At 34.6% G+C, this 20530-nt stretch overlaps 1 protein-coding gene across 1 annotated transcript; it reads right to left on the reverse strand.

Moving 5' to 3' along the window:
* Window positions 1–472: 472 nt before the first annotated feature.
* LOC145674860 (uncharacterized) lies at window positions 473–15132 on the reverse strand. Its single transcript, XM_081745095.1, has 2 exons — window positions 14280–15132; window positions 473–1981 (listed from the first exon to the last, which is right to left on the reverse strand). The coding sequence occupies exons 1-2, from the start codon at window positions 14624–14626 to the stop codon at window positions 1081–1083; spliced, it is 1248 nt and encodes a 415-aa protein (XP_081601221.1). The 5' UTR covers window positions 14627–15132; the 3' UTR covers window positions 473–1080.
* Window positions 15133–20530: the final 5398 nt, after the last annotated feature.

Raw genomic sequence — 20530 nt, forward strand, 5'->3', positions numbered from 1 at the left:
CTAAACTAAGTACTCTAAAACTCTTGGTCACCAGCGTAGTATTATTGTGTTTCACAAAGGAGTTGAGTTGATTTTAGTTTAGCGTCCCTTTCAGCAGCGAGGCTATATGAGACGTGGACCTCTGATTAACGTGGAATTCGAACCACATGTGCTCCCGCCGGGAATCGAACCCGGGTCTCCCACGCCAAAGACGCGTACGCTAACCGCTTTGCCACGAGGGAGCTCATGTGTTTGACAAAGGAATATAACACCCATAGAACATCATAATCAGGCAATGAGCACTGTATAGTACTGTAGTATATACATTTGTAATAATGTTATCTAAACAAGCTTCCTTTCTTGTTCGCAGATCATTTAGAAAATAAATGTTATATGATCTATGTATATCAGAAAAAATAATTCTTGGTAGGAATATCAAGTAAAACATTGATATTTACATCCCCAGATATAAAATTTTATATTTATCATGCTTACTTAAGTAGTTAGTAAGGTCTTCCTAGTGTGCAAAAAAGACATTGACATCCGTATCTGGTGTTCGATAAATTGATACCACAATAGTTCTCGCGCTAGGAAATAAAATTGCAACTATTTCAGATTTCCCCTTATTGCAGAAATCATTTACGTTAATAACAATAGAGTCAATGCTGAAGCCATCTCTAAAATAAATTGCTACTCCGCCATGTATAATTCTACTCGTATAATAGCTTGCTGCCATGATATAATCTTTAGGTATGTATACAAGTATTTCTTCATTTTTAAGCCAGTGTACACTAACACAAGGAATATGGCACGGAAATGAGTCAAGAAAAATTTCAATTTTAATTAATTTCTTTCTTATTGAGTGTACGTTAATCTGGAACAGCAAGATTTACTCAACGTCACAATTTACAGCACCTTTCATGTTTGAAAACAGATCAGTGTTACTTTGGGCTAAAATTATATCATTTATGTTTCTAATATTAAGAAGTCTAGTTAAGTTAGATTGTTTAATTCGACCAACTTCATTATTATTTATTAGCTCAATTCCCTCTACTGTACCATTATATGACGGATTAGCTCACGAGGCTGAGGGTGAGCTCATCATATCATGGATGAACTACGTGCTTTACATGATTTAACATGCCTTGACAAATTTGAACAAAAACTAAACCTTTTTCCACATTTTTGACACATATAATGCTTTTCACCCTTGTGCATTAATAAATGAGTTTCCAATTGTGAACTCCGAATAAATCTTTTCCCACATTCTTGACATAAATACGGTTTTTCAACTGTATGTGTTAACATGTGCCTTCTCAGGTGTGTATTTCGTCTAAATCTTTTCCCACACTCTTGGCAGTTGTAACGTTTCTCACCTGAGTGTATTAATACATGTGCTGCCAATTCATAACTACGAATAAAGCTTTTTCCGCACTGTTGGCATGTATGTCGTTTTTCACCTGCGTGTATAAGTAAGTGTCGTTTCAGGTGTGAATTTCGGATAAATCCTTTTCCACAGTCCTGGCACATGAGAGCTTTTTCACCTGTATGCAATAAGTGTTTTCTCATATCTGAAATACGCCTAAACCTCTCACCACACTGCTGGCATGTGTGAGATTTTTCAGCTGTATGCAGTAAAAAGTGTTTTTCAAAATTCGAACGCAGTCTAAATTGCTTTCCACATACTTGGCATATGTGAGGTTTTTCACCTGTATGTATTAAAGCGTGTCTTCTTAATTCTGAATTTCGTCTAAATCCCTTTCCACATTCTTGACATGTATGAGGTTTTGGATTGTGGCTTGCCAAAGTTGAACTTGGACTAAGTTCCTTTTTAACCTTTTCATATCTATGATATTTCTCACTTTCATGTGTTAAGCTGTGTTTTCGAGTAGATCCTGTGTCAATCTGGTGGTAAATATGAGATCCATTATCTGAATGAGGAATTGATTCCTCTTCTGTAACAAAGGTATTCGCTTTTCTGGAAAAAGTATCGTTATGGCACCTATAACAAATACAAATAGAAGGAAATGCAAATCTAGGTACTTAATACGAAACACCAAAGAAACGCAAACGCATGCAAGTGATGTACGGGAACAAAATAATTTATCTGAAATGTGAAGGGTTCCCATGTAATGATAAACTATTAACTTTCTTTTAACTATTACAAGAAATCATGTAGAAATATGGAAGAGAGAACTACAAGTAGCTTGTCATATGTATTCTCAAGACGAGACAATGTTCTTTTGTTTACTATCCCAATAGAATTTACATTAAGTATACGATATTAAACTTAAGTATGTATGTTACACTATGGAATTAACATCTAACTATTATATATGAAAACAGAGATACAGTGTCATTGAAAATGTTTATGTATTATATTATTAGTTACTGTGCCACAAAATCCAGCAATTGTTGGTACTCGTTGTAATTACAGCTACCAGAAACTGTTAGTAAATGACAAAGAAACAAAGAAACGATACAGAACCTTCTATAATTTTGCACATAATACGCCATCTCCACCAGATTATCAATCAATACTACTGATTTTAATATTATATGAATCCTTTGAGATAATAATATTAATGCATATTACGATATGTATGTCTACTGACATATATCTACGTGGTTACTGGGAAACATATCTAAAAAGTCTTACAAAATAACAAAATAAAGCCCTTTGAGAAACAGTGAATCTTCAAGTCCTTGTAATTTTTCATCTGTTCATAAGGAATATAAAAATTTTATATGCTATTCCAGAATTCGACAGATATGTAATGAGGACTGCCACGTTCGTTTCCCTTTGATTATTAATATTAGTAGCTTCTACAATTTCCTCATAGTGCAACGTCGTTAGTTAGTAACACACAGAAATATTTGTGCTAGTGTACGTTTGTGTTTAACATACAGAATCTAATTTGGAATAGCCTGATGTAGTACCATTCGAATAAATCAAAATTCGACGCTGGGTTTGGAATTCTGCTACTGAAGGATATGTCAATGTCTCTAAATTATTATATGCATTGTGGGAAACTGACGATTTGTTAGTTTAAAAGATACACCGAGTTACAAGGTGAATACTACATTCTCAAATTTAAACAAATGAAAAGATCAGGTTCTACATTACAATATTCGTGAAAAACGAAGCTAAAACTGTTTAAAATGATTTACTATATTGAGTGCCTTTTTTTAACTAGGATTTTATAACGTTCCGTTGATTGAAATGAGTAACGGATGAGAAGACGACAAGGATTATAAAGGACGTCAAAAATTATCATTTCGCCTTTTTTCTGTAGCTCCAAAGACAAGAGTATGCTCATAAGCTTGTCCGTTAAGAAAAGACTGTGCAGTGCACCATGGTTTTAAGAAATAGTGTGCTTAAGAAAAAGAAGAAGAACTATCTAGATATTATTTCTAAGTACATAAACTTGAAATAAATTTTATCACGCATTAGCTCGGGAAACGCATCACTCAGTTGAATTCAAATTTTACAGCGCAGTTAGCACTGTCTCTAACAGAAGACTTCTGTTCCTTTCCACCTTTTCACGTTACTGTCATTCCAATCAGAGTCTTATGAGCAGCAGAAGAGATGTAAACTGTACGCCACAAACAGGATATTTGAGAAGTATGATATATTATGAAGGTGAAATTTCCCATTTAAAATCTATACTGAAAACCAGGGTGCAAGTGACCTACACCTTAATAGACGAAAACTGCCACATTCTGTAGTTTAATGAATATGTATTTTATAATTGCCATATGATACAAAATTAATATGCAATACACAGATATCCAACACGCATTAACTGGTCCAATTTACTCAATACCATTAATTAAGAAATTTGAGAACACTGTTCTCATTCGAACCTCACAAAATGTTACTAAGCTGCGAAAGTATACACCTTAACCAACATATGGACATGCTTCAATGTGTTATTATGTACATCTAAAAATACAGCTCCCGTGGCACCGGCACTAAGAAAACTTTGAAGGCAAAGAAAGTGTTTTCATAATTTTTCTTCTAAATAACGCCAATTATCCGTTCTATGTCTTTTACCTATGGCTTTGTCAAAATTATCGACAGGTATCAATCTTCCTCCTTGTAGAGAATATTTCAAAGATTTCTTCAACACCGTATCGAAAGAAAACTAAGACTGACAACTACCAGCCACACAATTTTATGGAGGAGTTATTATGGTAAAAGTGAACGGAATGCCTTTAAGAGTTGCACAATCGACATCAATAGGGTAATTTAATACGAGAAAGAACTGATAAAATCTTGTATTCAAGATGTTCAAGTCCTACGACAAACATGTACTTCCTTCATGACTAACTTTGAGAAGGAACTAATGTAAACCTGTTTTTGGAAATCACCACGATGGCTATTACTTGTAATTTAGTTTATCGTAGAAACTTGTTGCAAGAAAACACCATTGGATTTTTGTTTCCCAATAGTTACGTTGCTGCGACGTACAATCCGTGCTAGCAGTCAGCGGCTAGTCTGGGAGGAAGAAGCAAGACATATTCAAATCAACAATGCAGCGATGCGAAGAGAAAACAACCTAGCAGGAATGAAAGTAGACGGTCCATGGAGAGATGACACTGGCAACGAAATTCACATTTCAGAGTACCAAGGATGTTTTCCCACGGCTGTGTGGATTGTTTTTCCAAAGGGAGAAATAATTATATATACCAAAACCCAACGATACTCTAGAGATAAGATATGAAAAAAACACAGGAGAAAATTTATCCCTTAAAACAATTAGCGTATATAGATTATGAAATGTGTCGATGTGTATTTCCAAAACAGCTTAATAAAAACGAAAAAATGCAAAAATATGTGCATAACCATCCTTATAAAAAACACCAGAAAAACGAAGGTATGTGTTCTACCGGTTAGGCAAAATGCCACTAAATTATATAATAAAGTAAGTAGCACCGGCGAAAAAAATGTTCTACTCTGACTACGTAGTTTGTATCAATTTTTTGTGAATCGTAAATAAATCCCCATTGGTCATCCCAATTTTTTACTTAGCAAATGGTGAAAACATGCCAAGAAAAGAAACACTGGAAGCCTTAGTTAAAGTAACCATTCTATGTCCGAAAAATTTATTTCATCCCGTTTTACCTTATTATTTAAATCAGAAAAAGATGTTTCGGATTATGTTATGACGAATATCCTGCGACGATATTATTGGATGCTGTGCACTGTTTAGCAACGCGCTTTTAGTTCAAAATTCTAATGAAAGAAATTAAATAAAACGAAACGGAAGGATGAGTTAATTTGTCGTGAAATCTGTCTGTAGCAGAAAGTCATCTATAAGGAGACACTATTGAAAAGAAAAGATTCTAAGTTTCTCATCATGGAAGAATAAGTGAATTGTGCTTACATTTTCAACCACCGATCCTCAATGCCATAACCATGTGCGTAACGCAGACAGCGCGATCGTTGATAATAATCGCGCGCGTATCTCGACCGTAATAATCGGGCCAATAAGTCAATAATAACACACATATTTGTAGTACAGAATTATATTTGTGCTTACAAGTTCAAAATGTTATAATAAGTCAATAATTCCCACATCAGTTTATTTTTCTTTGGACTTATTGAAATGAATATGTGCGGTAAACGGTTTGAATCATCAAATCGTGTGCACAGTGTTACTGATGTATTCAGTATGTGATTTATCAAATATTTATTATTGATAATTCAATTGTGATTCAATTAACTAAAAAAAATCATGTAATATTCGAATATAAGTGTGCAAACTTTATATTGATTTTTGTGTCAAGCAGTTGCTGTAGTATAGTACAACATTGCGCTAACTTCCTAGAGAACCATTGAGTGATCAAGTAAATATGTTTTATTTCTGTGGGTTTCTCCCGTACGTTATGAAAGAGATGATCATTACCCGGCCAAAGCTATTTGAGACGATTAGACAATGAAATTTAATGTTCATCCTTAAATATATCGAGTGGTCTCGTCAGTGACGGTGGGAACATGAAGATAAACACTTATCTTGTTTGTGTCGCGCTTCCCACCCTGTTACATATGAGTTCAAATCACAGCTTCATGTCTCGACTTTCACGCTCTGTGGCATATTGGTACGAATCGCAGCTTTTAGTATAACTTGACAATCAAACTAGAGGTACTGTTGTATCTTGGGCCAAGCCCTCTGAGGGACAGGAGGAAAACGAACCTAGGACTGTTATATCTTTGGCTTCCCGAACATACAAAGATCGAACCCAGATATTGTCAAAATATACGGAAAAACTGCCTACATTTAGTGTTTTGAGTAAGGTGGACCAATAAATTTTGCATTTGAAGTTTTGGTCTCGGGCAGGCAAAACGATCCATCACGTTCGTAAAATCTGTGGATTAATTTTGAATTATTCATCGTACAAAATAAATAAATAAATAAATAAATAAAATAAAATAAAATAAAAAATTCGGAAGCTCTACTGAAATTACGATGACTGAACATTCGTTTGAAATAGTTATCACCATCAATAAAATATTTCGTATAGGTGATCATACAAATATTAATAAAGAAAAAAAAGAAAGCAGTGTGAAAGATCAACTACTTGAAAGATCTTATACTACCAGAATCTTTTGACAGCATATTATGGATATAAGTGTTTACAAACTAAGAAAGGAAAAATAAAAATAATAGAGGAAATTGACTTGAATAAGAAAACATCATGGAAACTTTGTGGAAACATATCTTTACTTGCCTTCTAGCTGTACAAAGTAGATGTGCAAAGACTCTATTTCTAAAACGTTTACCTTCTAATATACAGGAAATGATGAACACAACTTTTCGTCGAATATACTAGTACTACGCTGAATGGCAAGATCTGTACACCGACAATCTAATCCAAGTTCACTTTCATGAAGGTTTAACTTCTCTCAAAAACTCTGAACCAGAAGAAGGAATACCCTTCATTATTATTGATGATCACACGCGTGACGCAATACTGACAATATGGATTTGTTGACGAATGGATTGCATTACAGGAACTTCAATGTTATATTAATACTCAACATATGTTTCATCAGCGTAAAGGAATTCGAGACATTAGTTTAAATTCTTATTTGGTTGCATTTAAAATTTTAAAAACAAATCTAAATTAAACATCTAAGTTATCAAATCGCGCCCGAAAATCCACTATTTGTTGAAGAAAGTTACAAAGTTGGAACAAAGGAACCTCTTGGATACTTATTCATCGATCTCAAGCAGGACACGTCATATGAAATTCGACTTTGAATCCCCTATATATCCCAGCAAAAACCAAAATATACTTATTGTTTTATACTTTGTTTGCTTCATTGCCGCTTTTGATTGGTATTTTTTATTTGGAGTATGTTAAGGGCAGCTTCATCAAGTTTATGTTCCTTTAAAAAAATAACGAAGATAAATCATGTGGTGTTTACTAAATCACCACGTTTCCAACAGAGAGAGAGACTGATTTGTTATGTTCGTTGCACAAAAAACAAAAGAAGAAAAAAATGTAGGCATCTTTGTTCATGCTGACTCTTCGGTAATTCGTAGTATTTGTGAGTGTTGTTATAAGGTGTTAAAATGAAGTGTTCCTCTTAACAAACCCAGAAAGGAAAATTACGACGTTGCAAGAAGGCTTCGACATCTTGTGGAAACATCGAAAACCGAGAACAAGAAAAGAAATATTTCCTATTACAAAACAGTAGTTCCTTATCAGCATTACTTGCTCTTGTAATCAGTGGCGCGTTGTGAAGTTTAATATTTCGACAGTGATATAAAACAGGCAAAAAAAAAAAAAAAAAAATAACATTCATTCCTCCATAAACACTGAAAAGGATGCACCTATTATCATAAATAAAACAAGTTTAAAAAAGTAGATTCAACCATCGATAATAATATGAGAAAAATTTCAAAGTTTTTGAGTAGTGAAGAAAAATGGACAGTATTCAGTATAATACTTCAAAAATACTTTTATTTACAGCAGAAGCAAAAAGAGCAATTCTCAATTTCCTTGACATCCGTAAAAAATAAAAAGCCGAAGTTTGAAAAAGAATTATTAGTGCCTCTTCCTCCAGTATTTCGTAAGTAACCAGGATTATTACTTCGACGACTAAAGCAAGATAATCGAATCACAGGTGATCCCAAAAAACGGTGATCGAAGACAGGAATCACATATTTTAGACTTAATTTGAGACGTGTCTCGGACGAGAAAAATTACACAAGTAGGCTTGGAGAAGTTTTGTAGTTTTTAAAGCATTTTCAAATATTCGACAACTTGTTGGAAACCATAAACAATAAGCCCATTTTGGATATCAAAATGAAATACTACCATCAGAAAAAGAAGAAGAAAAAGCAAGAGCAACAGCAACAGAAAAAAGTAGACTTCCCTTTTACTATTTTTTTCCCTAGATGAAGAAAATGATGATGGTAGTGATGAACATATAGGAAAATGAAAAATGCCAATATGGTCAAAGTACAAACCATAAATTAAACATTGAAAACATTTACTATCAATCTTCACATCCAGCCTCATTTTTTACAGCAGAAATATTATGGAAAGCTACAAAGAAAAACATTCCGCTTTTCAAATTCAACAGTGGTTACAGAAAAAAGGAACCTATACGTTGCACAAACCAATATGTTGTCAGTTTCGTACACAATTTTATCTTGTCAATAATATTGATGATTATTGGTAAAGTGACATTAATGCTTAACATTAAAAAATAAAATCGTGGATATTGTTACCTTCTGTCAGTGATCGACATCTTCAGCCTTTACGGTTGGGCTCTTCTGTTAAAGTGTAAAAGTGAAAATGATGTGACAAATGCCTTTAGAACTATTTTTCAAAGATAGAAATAATTTATATTAAGCTCGGATCATAGAAGTGAGTTCCCAAACAAAACATAATAAACGTATCTAAATTATCATGTGCAACATACAACGAGCAAAGATCCCGAAATGTTCGAAGCCAGCATGGTGGAACGATTAAGACGAAGTCTTAAGCAGAGGATGTGGAAATCCTTTGCCAAATTTAAAACTTATCACTTTGTGAATGTGTTAAGGATCTTCTAAACGCATATAACGAAAGTTGACTCCCCAATACTAAGATGGTACCAGCTAATGTTTCTCAGGTATGGTATAATCAACAGGAGATATGATATAATCTTGTAGTATGGTATAATCAACATAATACCAAACTTCCACGTTCTAAAAAATAAGGAATACTCAGAATATTTAAAGGTTGGCCATAGAGTACGTATTAGTAAGCTGAAAGAAACCTTTGGTAAAAGACATGTGGAGTATTGCACTTTTGAAATATTTAAAGTATAAAAGATTATTCAGGGAAATTCAATTGTTTATCAATTAGAAGACTTAAATCGGCAACCTACTCACGGACTGTTTTACACAAGAATTACAGAAGAATTACAATCTGGCAGTTACACTGTCAATTCTACATTGATAAAATAGCACATACGTGAAGCAGAAGACGCAGAAAGGAATATGTAGTGTACTGGAAAGGATATCCCGTTTCTTTCGACTCCTGGACTTCTGCATGATCGGTGACATATCTCACAATAGTGATGAGATGTCTTTGATGGTGAACTGTTTGCTAAAAAACGTCTTAAAGCTAATTGCTTCCGTCTTCTTGCGGTAAAAGATCAAGGTGAAAACAGTCAGTTTTACCACTTACTTTCTTTTCTTTTCTGTTTTTCTTTTTTTAATACAAGTTAAATACTGAAAGTGGAACCTATTGTTGAGATGATTCATGGATTACAAAAAGGCGCACCCCGCCACTCTTTACTCTTCCAGTTCTGCAGAAATCAATATGGAAAGTAGAGGTAACAGAAAACCTTTAGCATTTCTGTTATGGATAGAATATTGTTGATAACAGCGCTTTTTTTTCATTAGACGCTGAGTTCCTCAATGTTTTTTTATAAGCAGACAATCGCTTCCAAAGAACTATCTCTCGTTATCTGTTACCGTTTCGTTCTAAGGCAATAACGGTTGAAACTAAAATGGCTAATTTGAACATTTTTTTTTTTTTAATACAGGGTTAACGAGCGAAATGGAATCTCTTGGTGGAACGCTGAAATAATAGTAAGAAGCTGCATCTTGAACAATTTATCCTCTGCGGAAAACAGTTTTGAAAAACCGAACGCAAGAATAAATTTGAATTGCTTTTGGTACAAACTATTGGATATTAATAAATGCTGTGTTCAGATCCTGAACCATTAGTAAAGAACCGCTTCTCGCTATATTAATATTTTCGTTCTATGACGATAAACACTGAAATTGCAAATAGCCAATTCCAGCCGCTTCAGGTTTGAATAGAGAGTTCACCGAGATGAAAGTTATTCTTTGTAAACTGAAAAATTTTAATGTAACATCTTTTTTTCCATTTTCTTCCGATGTCTGATGTTAGACGGACAAAGCTGTTCTAAAATCTTCTCTCACCTCTGCAAGGGATACCTTAAAAGTCTACAAACCTGCTTTTGGTTTCATGCAGAATATGAATAATAAAATACAACTGAAACTCATGTACATATTTCAAAAATTAGCCGTGGTATTATGCAAGCTTCGAAATCAGTTTTGGTATGCTTGTTTTAACAGGTAGTGTGAAAGTTTGTATGTGTTCAGGTAATATATATATACATTCTAACACACACACTTACATTTTTTTGTCGGATACTAATAGTAGTTTAATTCAAGAGGTATGTATTTGTCACTACTCGTATTTTATATATTTGTAATGTGTAGTGCATTTCAGATAAAAGTGAATATACATTATGAGTTACTGAACACGCGTAATGACAACTGGTTTACATTCACAAAACTGAAGCTATTGGCAGTGACAATGAGCAAAATTATTATTTGGGTGGCAGGCACTCACAGTAACTTAGTGCATCAAAGAAAATGCAACGCATTCGATCAAAAGACAGTGCTATGGCTTTGTTTTATATTTTATACGAACATAATTTTACCTAAATATCTCTAACACATCGTCAGTAAAATTAAAAGATAGAAATTAATATTAATAAAAGTGAACACATAGAAATGTACTTTCAGAGAAAGATATGAAGGTATAATGTATATATATATATATATATATATATATATATATATATATATATATATATATATATATATATAACCAATCTTGACTTTATCTAACCTACCATGTCCCATGGTCACATATCCCAAGATAAAGTTCGAAAAATACAAGAACACATATGTTCATAAAATATGTGAGCATATAAAGAGATATTCTGAAAGAAAACTGTTGCTCCTGAAGTGACAAGAACCCACGACTTTGTTCCAGAAGAAAACACGATAACCATCAGAACACCGAGTCAACTTTGCAAATATTAGTTTATGTGTTGTAATTGCAGTGCAAAAACAGAAATTTTATCGATACGGCGTCAAAATCAGTCAACTAATTTTTAAAAAAGTCTGCATGTTACACACACCACAACACTTTAAAAACCACACACCGCTCGGGAAAATAACCCACACTGTCTTAAGAAAGAAATAAAAGTGTAAAGATACACAACCACAGCTAGCCTCCACTAACGAATGGTCACTAATTTAAGATAATCAGGTAAAAATAAAAGAAACCAGCTATTAATTAAAAATATGAATTTACATTAATGTGTCTTGGAAATAAAAATAGCTAGTACCGACCCACATTTTAACCCTGGTAGTTTCATTGAGCAAGTGAGCACCTTAGAGACGTATACAAGCCAGAGCTTGCAAATCACATTTGAAAGCTTTATTTATACTCCACGTATATTACCTAACAACTCGTAAGAGTAAGATTATATACTTTGTAGTTACATTCCTTGAATGCTTACTTCAAAAACAGATCTGAAATGAATTTATATTGCAGTTACTTGGCAAATAATTATCATTATAATTCTGCAAAGAACTGTATTTTATTGTGTGCCAGTCAGAACACCAGCAGTTGCACAAATGGAAAACGTTTATTCACAATATACTGAAGTATAAAACTCTGGGAATAAATAAAAATAAGCAACGTTTTTGGGGTCTCCGTGCATATTTCAGTACATTTACTCTTGGCCAACCAAAATAATAATAATAATAATAATAATAATATAACCGAGCCAAATAAATACCAAGAACTACTAGGAAAGCAGAGAAGTAAATCAAGAAAACTTCTTTCATAATAATTCTTTATTTACTTGGTCCTGATATTATTTGGCATTACAAAAATCAGCATTGCCACCCCTAAAACTATGGATTCGACAATGATAATAGCACTTTTCCATTAAATTTAAGATTTCCCAACGTCCAATCCTAGGATATCGCACCTCCATGGTAACTTTTCCAGACTGTAAGTAACATACATATGTCATTTTTCTTAGAAATGTGTTTGGGAAACACGTCCAATTTTTAACCTGATTAATTTGTGATTAATGTCTGTGTGTGTGTGAGAGAGAGAAAGAGAGGCAGAGAGAAAATTTGAGATACCTCTACTACTTTGACGCTTCCTTCTCCCAGTTAAGGTAAACCTAAAAACAAATTATATCTAGTATATGATTTCTAGTAAACTATGGTGTCATTGATAAAACGAATTCGAAGTATACCAACTCGAAGATGTGAATTTCTATACCACAGCAATGTCTGTTCTGACATTCACTCGTGCAGGCTTACTGTACGTAACAACTTCGTACTAATATTTTAAATGACTAACGGGTCTAATTATTTTAAATATGTTGTGTTCTTGCCTGCGAGATACATATGTATGTAAGAGTAAAATGATAAAGTCGAATCTGTTATGCTAGGATTCGCACATAAAAACATAGTAACAACTCTCATTTAAATAAACTGAAATATCAAAAGTAACTGAACCACCTCGTGTTGTGCAACTAAAAGAATTTCAAAGTTACGGAATCCAAATATTTGCGAAATTTGCATTAGTAACGTATGATTGTATAGTGTAAACATGTGAGCAGTGAAAAAGTATCCCAATGTCATCTGTAACGTCTATAGTAGCGTACATAATTCAACACGTACGATTGAAATTTTATATTATAAACATTATTTTGTGCTATTATCCTGTATCACTTCCGGTGACGCGTATACTCCGAAACGACACATCCTTTGGATTGCCTTCCAGTACAAATGTTACGCTCCTGCCCTGACTCAGTTACATAAAATTTGTGCTTTGCAATGGCCATGTTGCAGAAGTTCGTTAGATTCTCCAAATAGTTCTTTTGTAGGTACACTCTAGTCATCTAAAATGAAGCTGTATGTAAAAATGCAAATCCCCAATCCAAGAATGATTGTTTAGAATAATATATACATGAATTTTACATTCCACGTTCATGTGGGCTAGGTTAAGAGAAATTGCTGAGAAATAAATGAAGTGCTGGTAGTGAGAGAAAACGGGAGAATGAAGAGAAAAACCACGCACACATTGTTTGTATACCATAAAGTTCACTTTTCGCAAGCTTGTATCAAAACAAGCCCCATTCACCGAAAGTTCATGATCTAGCACTGCACCGTAAATACAAAAGGTCCATTTCTGAAAAAGAACGAGTAAAAATGCAATGAATTTGTGTGGATCCTGAAAATAAATCTCTACCACATTTTGGGTAGAATTATATTTTACCTTCTCTTTTGCTGTCTTTAGAAGCACTCCGCAAAAGTGTGGCTTGAAGCATTCAATATTAATCGTGGGTACAATAAAAAAATGTCCATATTTTCGATACATTAGACCACATTTCACGTATGAATGTCGGAAATGTTGGTATCCCTACAGAGAGGCTTCCTGTTCTTTCACAGAAGGCTCGATATATGAAACACTATCACAGAGCACCGTTATTGTAAATATGTACAAGAATTAGTCAGATATGTGCGACAAATAATAAAACAAATATTACTCCATTGAGATACGAGTTACATAAGTTTAACATATGTGGTATCAATCACTTGTTTTTATGTACCGGTACAGCTAGTCCATGTGTGCCGTGCCAAAGTCCAACTGTAGATTACTAATTTACGTTCAAGGTATCTAACATACGCATCGCCGGATCTACGAAATATTGCGCCCGGGGCAGAGACGTATACCTGCCCAATCTTGCATCGAAATGGCGCCTCCTATATACTCTCAATCAGCTGCGTCACGGGGCAAATGCTTCGAATTGACCCACCCCCAGATCCGGCCCTGAATATACGTATTTCTCGCTTTGTATTCCTAGTTACTGTATAATTTCCAAACGTACGTAACTGCATTATCAATTTGAACCTATTACTATATACAAAGTTTAAACTTACCTTTCTCGCTCAGACAAATTGAAACTTTTTGTTGTTAATTGTTTGTAATCATTATAGTACGACGCGCACGTCTCTGGAAACACTATTTCTCTTAGCGTTTGAACATTACTTTCAAATGCAGGATCTTCTACAGACAACTCACATTTCACTTTATCAATGTCTAGTTTAACATCCGAGGAATATATAGATACATCCTTCTCCATTATTTGATCGCCTTCCGTTGTAGATAATATTAATTCAGATTTCACTATATCAATGTTTAATTTCACATCAGAAGAATACATAGCTATATCCTTTTCCATTGTTTGGTCTCCTTCAGTTGTAGATAATTCTTTGTTGTCAGTCATCAGTTCGTATGATCTCCCTTTCCCTTCGAATAGATCTTGAGTAAAATCATTCTCGATTTCTTCTTTCAACTATTCATACTTAACTGTCTCCTCACAAGCCATTAAGACTTCAAATTCAGTACGAATTTTTAACTGTGCTTGATATTTCTGTTTTATTTTATGCTCCTAGTGTCCATGAAATGACTTATACGAACGTTCATAGAAGTAACATTATATATGGAACCATGCACACAAACTGAAATGAATTCAACTTTGAAAACAACTTTGAACGCCTTACAGTGATGCCTATCTGATACAATATGAAATCCCATGTCAAGAGGCAAAGAATCCCATTTTACGTGTGAATTTCCCACGTTATACTAATTAAGAGTAAGCTATATTATTAGAAATTAAATTTGTCTGTGTTAGCCACTTTTTAAAATATATAAATGAATAAGCCGTAATTTTCCATCTTCTCAAAAATCCCATATATGCTGCCTATTATCCCTTTCCGAGAAAATTAGGTAAAAAACTCCCACCATATGGGATTTTTCCCCACAGGTTTTCATCACTGATTTGCGACAACAGATCACGTGGCAAATGACTTTCACAAATACTTGTGTTCCTTCACCAAACATATTCAGGTACAGGTTCAGGTTCAAGGTATTTTCCTTCCATCTCTTCGGAAGTAGGGTTACTGAAAAAAAATGTGAAAGAAAGTACTGCTCTTTTTTCATTTAACGTTTTCCATTTTCTTTTTCCACCAAAGTTCAAGAAGTTCTTTGTTTTTTATTTCTTTCTCACTTAGTTCCCTTCCATTTACATTAAAATTTAGCCTCCAAGCTAATATAACCAAATTTCCTTCCTTTTTCATTTCATCGTTCCATTTCATTTTTTCCCTGATTTTTAGGGTTTCTTCACATTTTAACAATAAGTGTTCTAGCGTTTCATCTTCTTTAAAACATAGTTGACATTTTTCGTTCACTTCTTTAAATTTTTTTCAATCTTACCCCGGTTTCAAGGCTCCCTGACCTGGCTTTGAAATGTAAAATGCTTCTTAAACCATTATTCATATAATTTATTTTCTCATAACGCTTTTTATATGTGTATATTCCTTTCAAACTGCTCTTTTTGACAACGTCTTCATACCACTTTTCCTGCGCTTTCTGTTTAATTGTTTTTTTTTTGTGATTTTTCCCAATTTTTATAATTTTCTTCTCTGTGCCAGCGGGTTGTTTGGACATACTTTCTTTCTAATTTCCTAACTCTCCTAAAACATTTTGTGTTCTCCCCTTTTCTCATATCTTTAGTGGCCTTATGCACTAATTTTACTAATCTTGTTTCTTACATAAATTTTAATCTTCCAAGATAATTTACTTTACTCATAACTTGTCTTTTTTTCAAAATCACTCCATCCCATCTCTCTTGTTATTTTTACATTTGCACTTAATTTATTTGCTCCTAGGGCAAACCATCCTATTTGATTTCGTGCTTGTTGTAAAATACTCCTGGTTTCTTCCATTAAAGTTATTACTTCATTTGCATATGTTAGCGCCGGTACTGCTACTTGTTTCCATACATAGTATTCTTGACATCTCATATCTATTGTATGACCACATTGCTTTATTTTTTATATTTGCTGTATACTGTTGTAGTTTATTTTTCGTTTTTTCTCATGTTCAAGTAAGTATTGTTCTCCTTCTTCAAGTCTAATTCCTTAAAAAATCTATTTTTTTCAGTCCTGCTTATTACTATGTTCTCTGCTTGTATATTTTGATCCCCTATGTCTCCACTAAAAATTTGCTAAGCCATGAACTTGCTTTTTTCTTCATTTACTTTTAAACCAATTTATTCTCCTTTCCTAACCGCTGGTGGTGGTGTGTTAGGTCGGTCTCCATTCTACGTCAGGCGCAGTGGAACAGCAGTTTCCAATGGCTGCAGCAGACGGAGGTAGTGCAAAATGGGATGCCACTCAGATTTTCAAAGAGGGCAAATTGTTGGTGCGCGGTTATGTGGAGTGAGTGTTACGGCAGTGGTTACTGTGTTAGGTGTGTCGCGTGGGACAGTGTCGAAGGTGATGACGGCCTACACAACACACGGGAAAATCACATCGGGGAAGCGGAACAGTGGGCGGAAGAAAATCATGAGTGACAGTACACGCCGGGTATTAAAGCGCATTGTCACGCAGAACCGTTGTTCCACTGCGGAGCAAGTGACGGAGGAACTCAATCAGCACCTCCCCCACCCTGTTTCGACAATCACAGTCCGCCGCGAATTACATGACATGAACTTACGTGGTCATGTTGCACGGGCCAAACCGCTCAACAGGGACCATAGCGCTTTCGCACGCCTTAAATGGTGCCGCGACCATGCAACTTGGACCGTTGAGGACTGGAAACGTGTGATATGGTCGGATGAGTCATCCTTCACCCTATTCCCAAAAAGGGCCGTGTTTATGTGTAGAGAACGCCCAAAGAAGCTTATGATCTGCAGTGTCTCCGCCTAACTGTGAAAAGTGGCGGCGGTTCGGTGATGCTGTGGGCCGCCATATCATGGTCTTCATTGGGTCCTGTGGTCACACTTAGCGGACGAATCACTGTCAACGATTATGTCGCAATTTTAGAAGACCACTTACATCCTATGATCCGGATGGTTTTCCCGGACAATGACGCCATCTTCCAGGATAATAATGCACACATTCGCATAGCTGGCTTTGTTGCAGCGTGGTTTGAGGAACATCCGGATGAAGTTCACCACCTCTCCTGGCCCCCATAATCCCCAGATCTCAACATAATTGAACATCTGTGGTCTGTCTTGGAAACACGACTCCGGCGACGATTTCCAACTACATCATCTCTCACGGAACTGACCGATGCCCTGCACGAGGAATGGTGTAAAGTTCCACTTCCTATCATTCACGACCTCTATGTCTTCATCCCACGTCGCATCAAGGCTGTTCTGGAGGCGAAAGGTGGCGCGACACCATATTAATCTGGTAAGTTGAATTTCGTTCAGGTGTTTCTATTTTTCTGATCACCATCTGTAGTACTAATCAATGCTAATTGTCTGCAAATAGAGTGCCAAGGATATTTCTTGCTTTTTCTTTTCCTTGCAATCTTATTCTAACCCTCTGTTTGTTTTGATCAATGCTTCTTCCACTTCATGTATGTATATCAGGAATAGAACTGGTGATAGAGGACATCCTTGTTTCAAACATTTATTATTACTGTATATCCATTTTCATTTATATTTCCCATTTCATAACTGCATTTGTTATCCTTATATAGTTCCTTAATAAGCATAATAAATTTCTTTGATATTCCTATGTTTTCCATTACTTCCCATAATATCTTTCTTTTGACTGTATCATATGCCTTTTCAATATCAATAAATGCTACTATGAAATCTTTTTTCTCTGCATATTTCTATCAGTTGTGTTATAATGGAGATATTATCCGTTGTTCTTCTATCTGTTTTGACTTTCCATTTCAGTACATCCATCTCAGGGCAGCACGTGATTGAAGAAATTGATTTCTGATGCATATTTTGTGTTGTTATCAAAGTTGATATGATTAATACAAGTAACGTTTCATAAAGTTAGCATTTTTATTGAAACAAGGAAAAAGGAAGCTTGATATTTATCAAGTTGATATAATTTTTATGTATAGAGGTAGCTCTTAATAAAGTTACTTAACTCCAGAGCCCCAGTTGGAAATGTCAACATCCGAGGCGAAGTAGAATTCGGCGCCCGATACTGTCACTTCAGCATTTTTTATTTATTTATTTTTTACACACAATAGAAGCAGCTTTTCTTGTTATGCTACGCTGAATGTTTATGAAGGTGTTTGGAAAAGCGACTGCAAGAGCCACAAGGTTCATTATGTATTATTTTACAAATAAGGGCTGCTCTCAAGAGACATTTTAGTTTGGAATTTTTGTTAAACTTCACAAGACTTCCTTTGGTTTATATAAATCCACTTGGACAACACTAATGAAAATTTACATTTCTTTACATTTCGTACTATCTATAAGAAAAGAAATTTCAACACAGTAGAAATTGCTTGTTTTGAACTTTTCGAAATGGGTTGCAGCATTAATTTCCGGTAATAGTTGTAATATTTTGTAATTTTGATCTGTATGTGACGACACAGCATTTAATTTCGATTCTTTTGCTTTAAAAATATTTTGTAATATATAATAGAAATTCAGAAGGAATATTTTTCGCGAATTTCACTATATTGACTGATGCAGGTGAGGAGTATGCTTAATGTTTAATTTGCGATCCAAAATATAGTTTGGTTATAAGATATGCTCTGCATAATGTGTTTTAAATTATAGAAATTACTAACTTTTAATGAATGAATGAAAGTAGTGAACTTAAGTTTACTTATTATTAACCTTATGAATACCTTGAAGAGGGTCGCAGGCCCACAAATTATTTCTGTTACATTTTGTAACATTCAAAATTGCATAAAAAATATGAAAAATTTGATATTGTCTAGCCTGATCCCATTCATCATAAAACGTACTTGTTTTTATCTTTTTCTATTTATTAATAAAGAAATTGGTGTGGGCCTCAGAGGCTCCTCTCGATGGTACTTCGGGGCTATTCACAGAATAAGTTAACTGATATATTGTAGGGGTTTGGTTATATACTTTATTTTCGTTTGAAATAATTTTGGTATTACAACATGCAGGAGCACTCTGAGCTATTATTCTGGTGCAGTGTTGCCAACTGTACATTATAAAAATTTAGTATAAACATTTTTTCTGGTTATTTCTTGGCACCTAATTATTTTACTTTCTATTAGTTTATTTCTTGAAACCTGCTAACACCTAAATGTGCCATTTTGTATTATAATCACACAGACACACACACACACACACACACACACATATATATATATATATAAAGTTTCAATAGTGATTTGAAAGAACTATTCAGCTCCACCCCCTGCTGTTATCAAGTATTTTTTATCATATCCTGCAAAACTGAGTGAAGAGACATATTTCATAGGAAATTGTATATTCGTTATTCTGTGACAATGCATGTAAGAATCTATAGCAGCATTGGATATACGGGCAAATCGTGTTCTTCGATAAAGTTCATCTGGGAGAGAACTGAAAGAACTTTTAAACGAATCTGACATAAAATTCAGTGAGATCGAATATAGCAAAGTGTAAATAACCCTGTCAGATTTTGATGCAAAAGACGGTGATTTGAACAGTTTATTTGATAAAGCAAATGGAACTAATGGAAGCAGTGGTACGTTTCTTGCAATGAATCCCTTGTACTATTCCAGATGTAATAGTGGTGTTAGTTTACAAACGAGACAGACAAGTAATAGCTCGTTCTTTTACGTTTAACACGATCATTCCACAAGTACATAATCTGGCGTTCTGCTAGAAAAATTGTAACTCATGTTGTGTTATCAACACTGTTCCTCTGGTGTCATCCCCTATAGTGTCCAGTGAGCGTACCTTGCACTGTATCTTTTCGCGGAACAAAATTTAAAAAAACCCTATTTGAAGGATAACTTCGAAGGATTTATAGACTAATCCTGAATTCATTGGAATGCAGAAGCAGGGCCGGCCTTAACCCGATTGGGCCGATTGCTCTCAATCGGAAACCGCGTCTAAGGGGGCCCGTGCTAGTACTGTCTACTTTACTGTCCAGTCTAATATACTCTCCAGTGCCGATTAAACAGCATATTGGGTCCCAGATTAAAGAAGTGTGTTGTGGTCAATACGACTAAATTTTGACCTAATACATGTAATTAATGCATGCCATTTTTTACCCAGGGACCTCAATGTTTTAGGGGTCCACGGAGAAGTGTCTATGGTACCGTTGATATTTCTTTTTACACCATCACACGTAGAAGACCAAATAGGAGTTTCGTCTTCTTTTAAGCACTTGTTTTTAGA

The sequence above is a fragment of the Thermobia domestica genome, chromosome 18, assembly GCF_964235325.1.
Source record: "Thermobia domestica chromosome 18, izTheDome1.hap1.1, whole genome shotgun sequence".
Taxonomy (NCBI): domain Eukaryota; kingdom Metazoa; phylum Arthropoda; class Insecta; order Zygentoma; family Lepismatidae; genus Thermobia; species Thermobia domestica.

Excerpts from the sequence above, each read along its gene's own strand:
- LOC145674860 (XM_081745095.1), bottom strand. The coding sequence starts at position 14,626 with ATGACTGACAACAAAGAATTATCTACAACTGAAGGAGACCAAACAATG. Across the intron at positions 1,982-14,279 it reads AATTTGTCTGAGCGAGAAAG|GTGCCATAACGATACTTTTT; the intron begins GTAAGTTTAAAC and ends TATTTGTTATAG.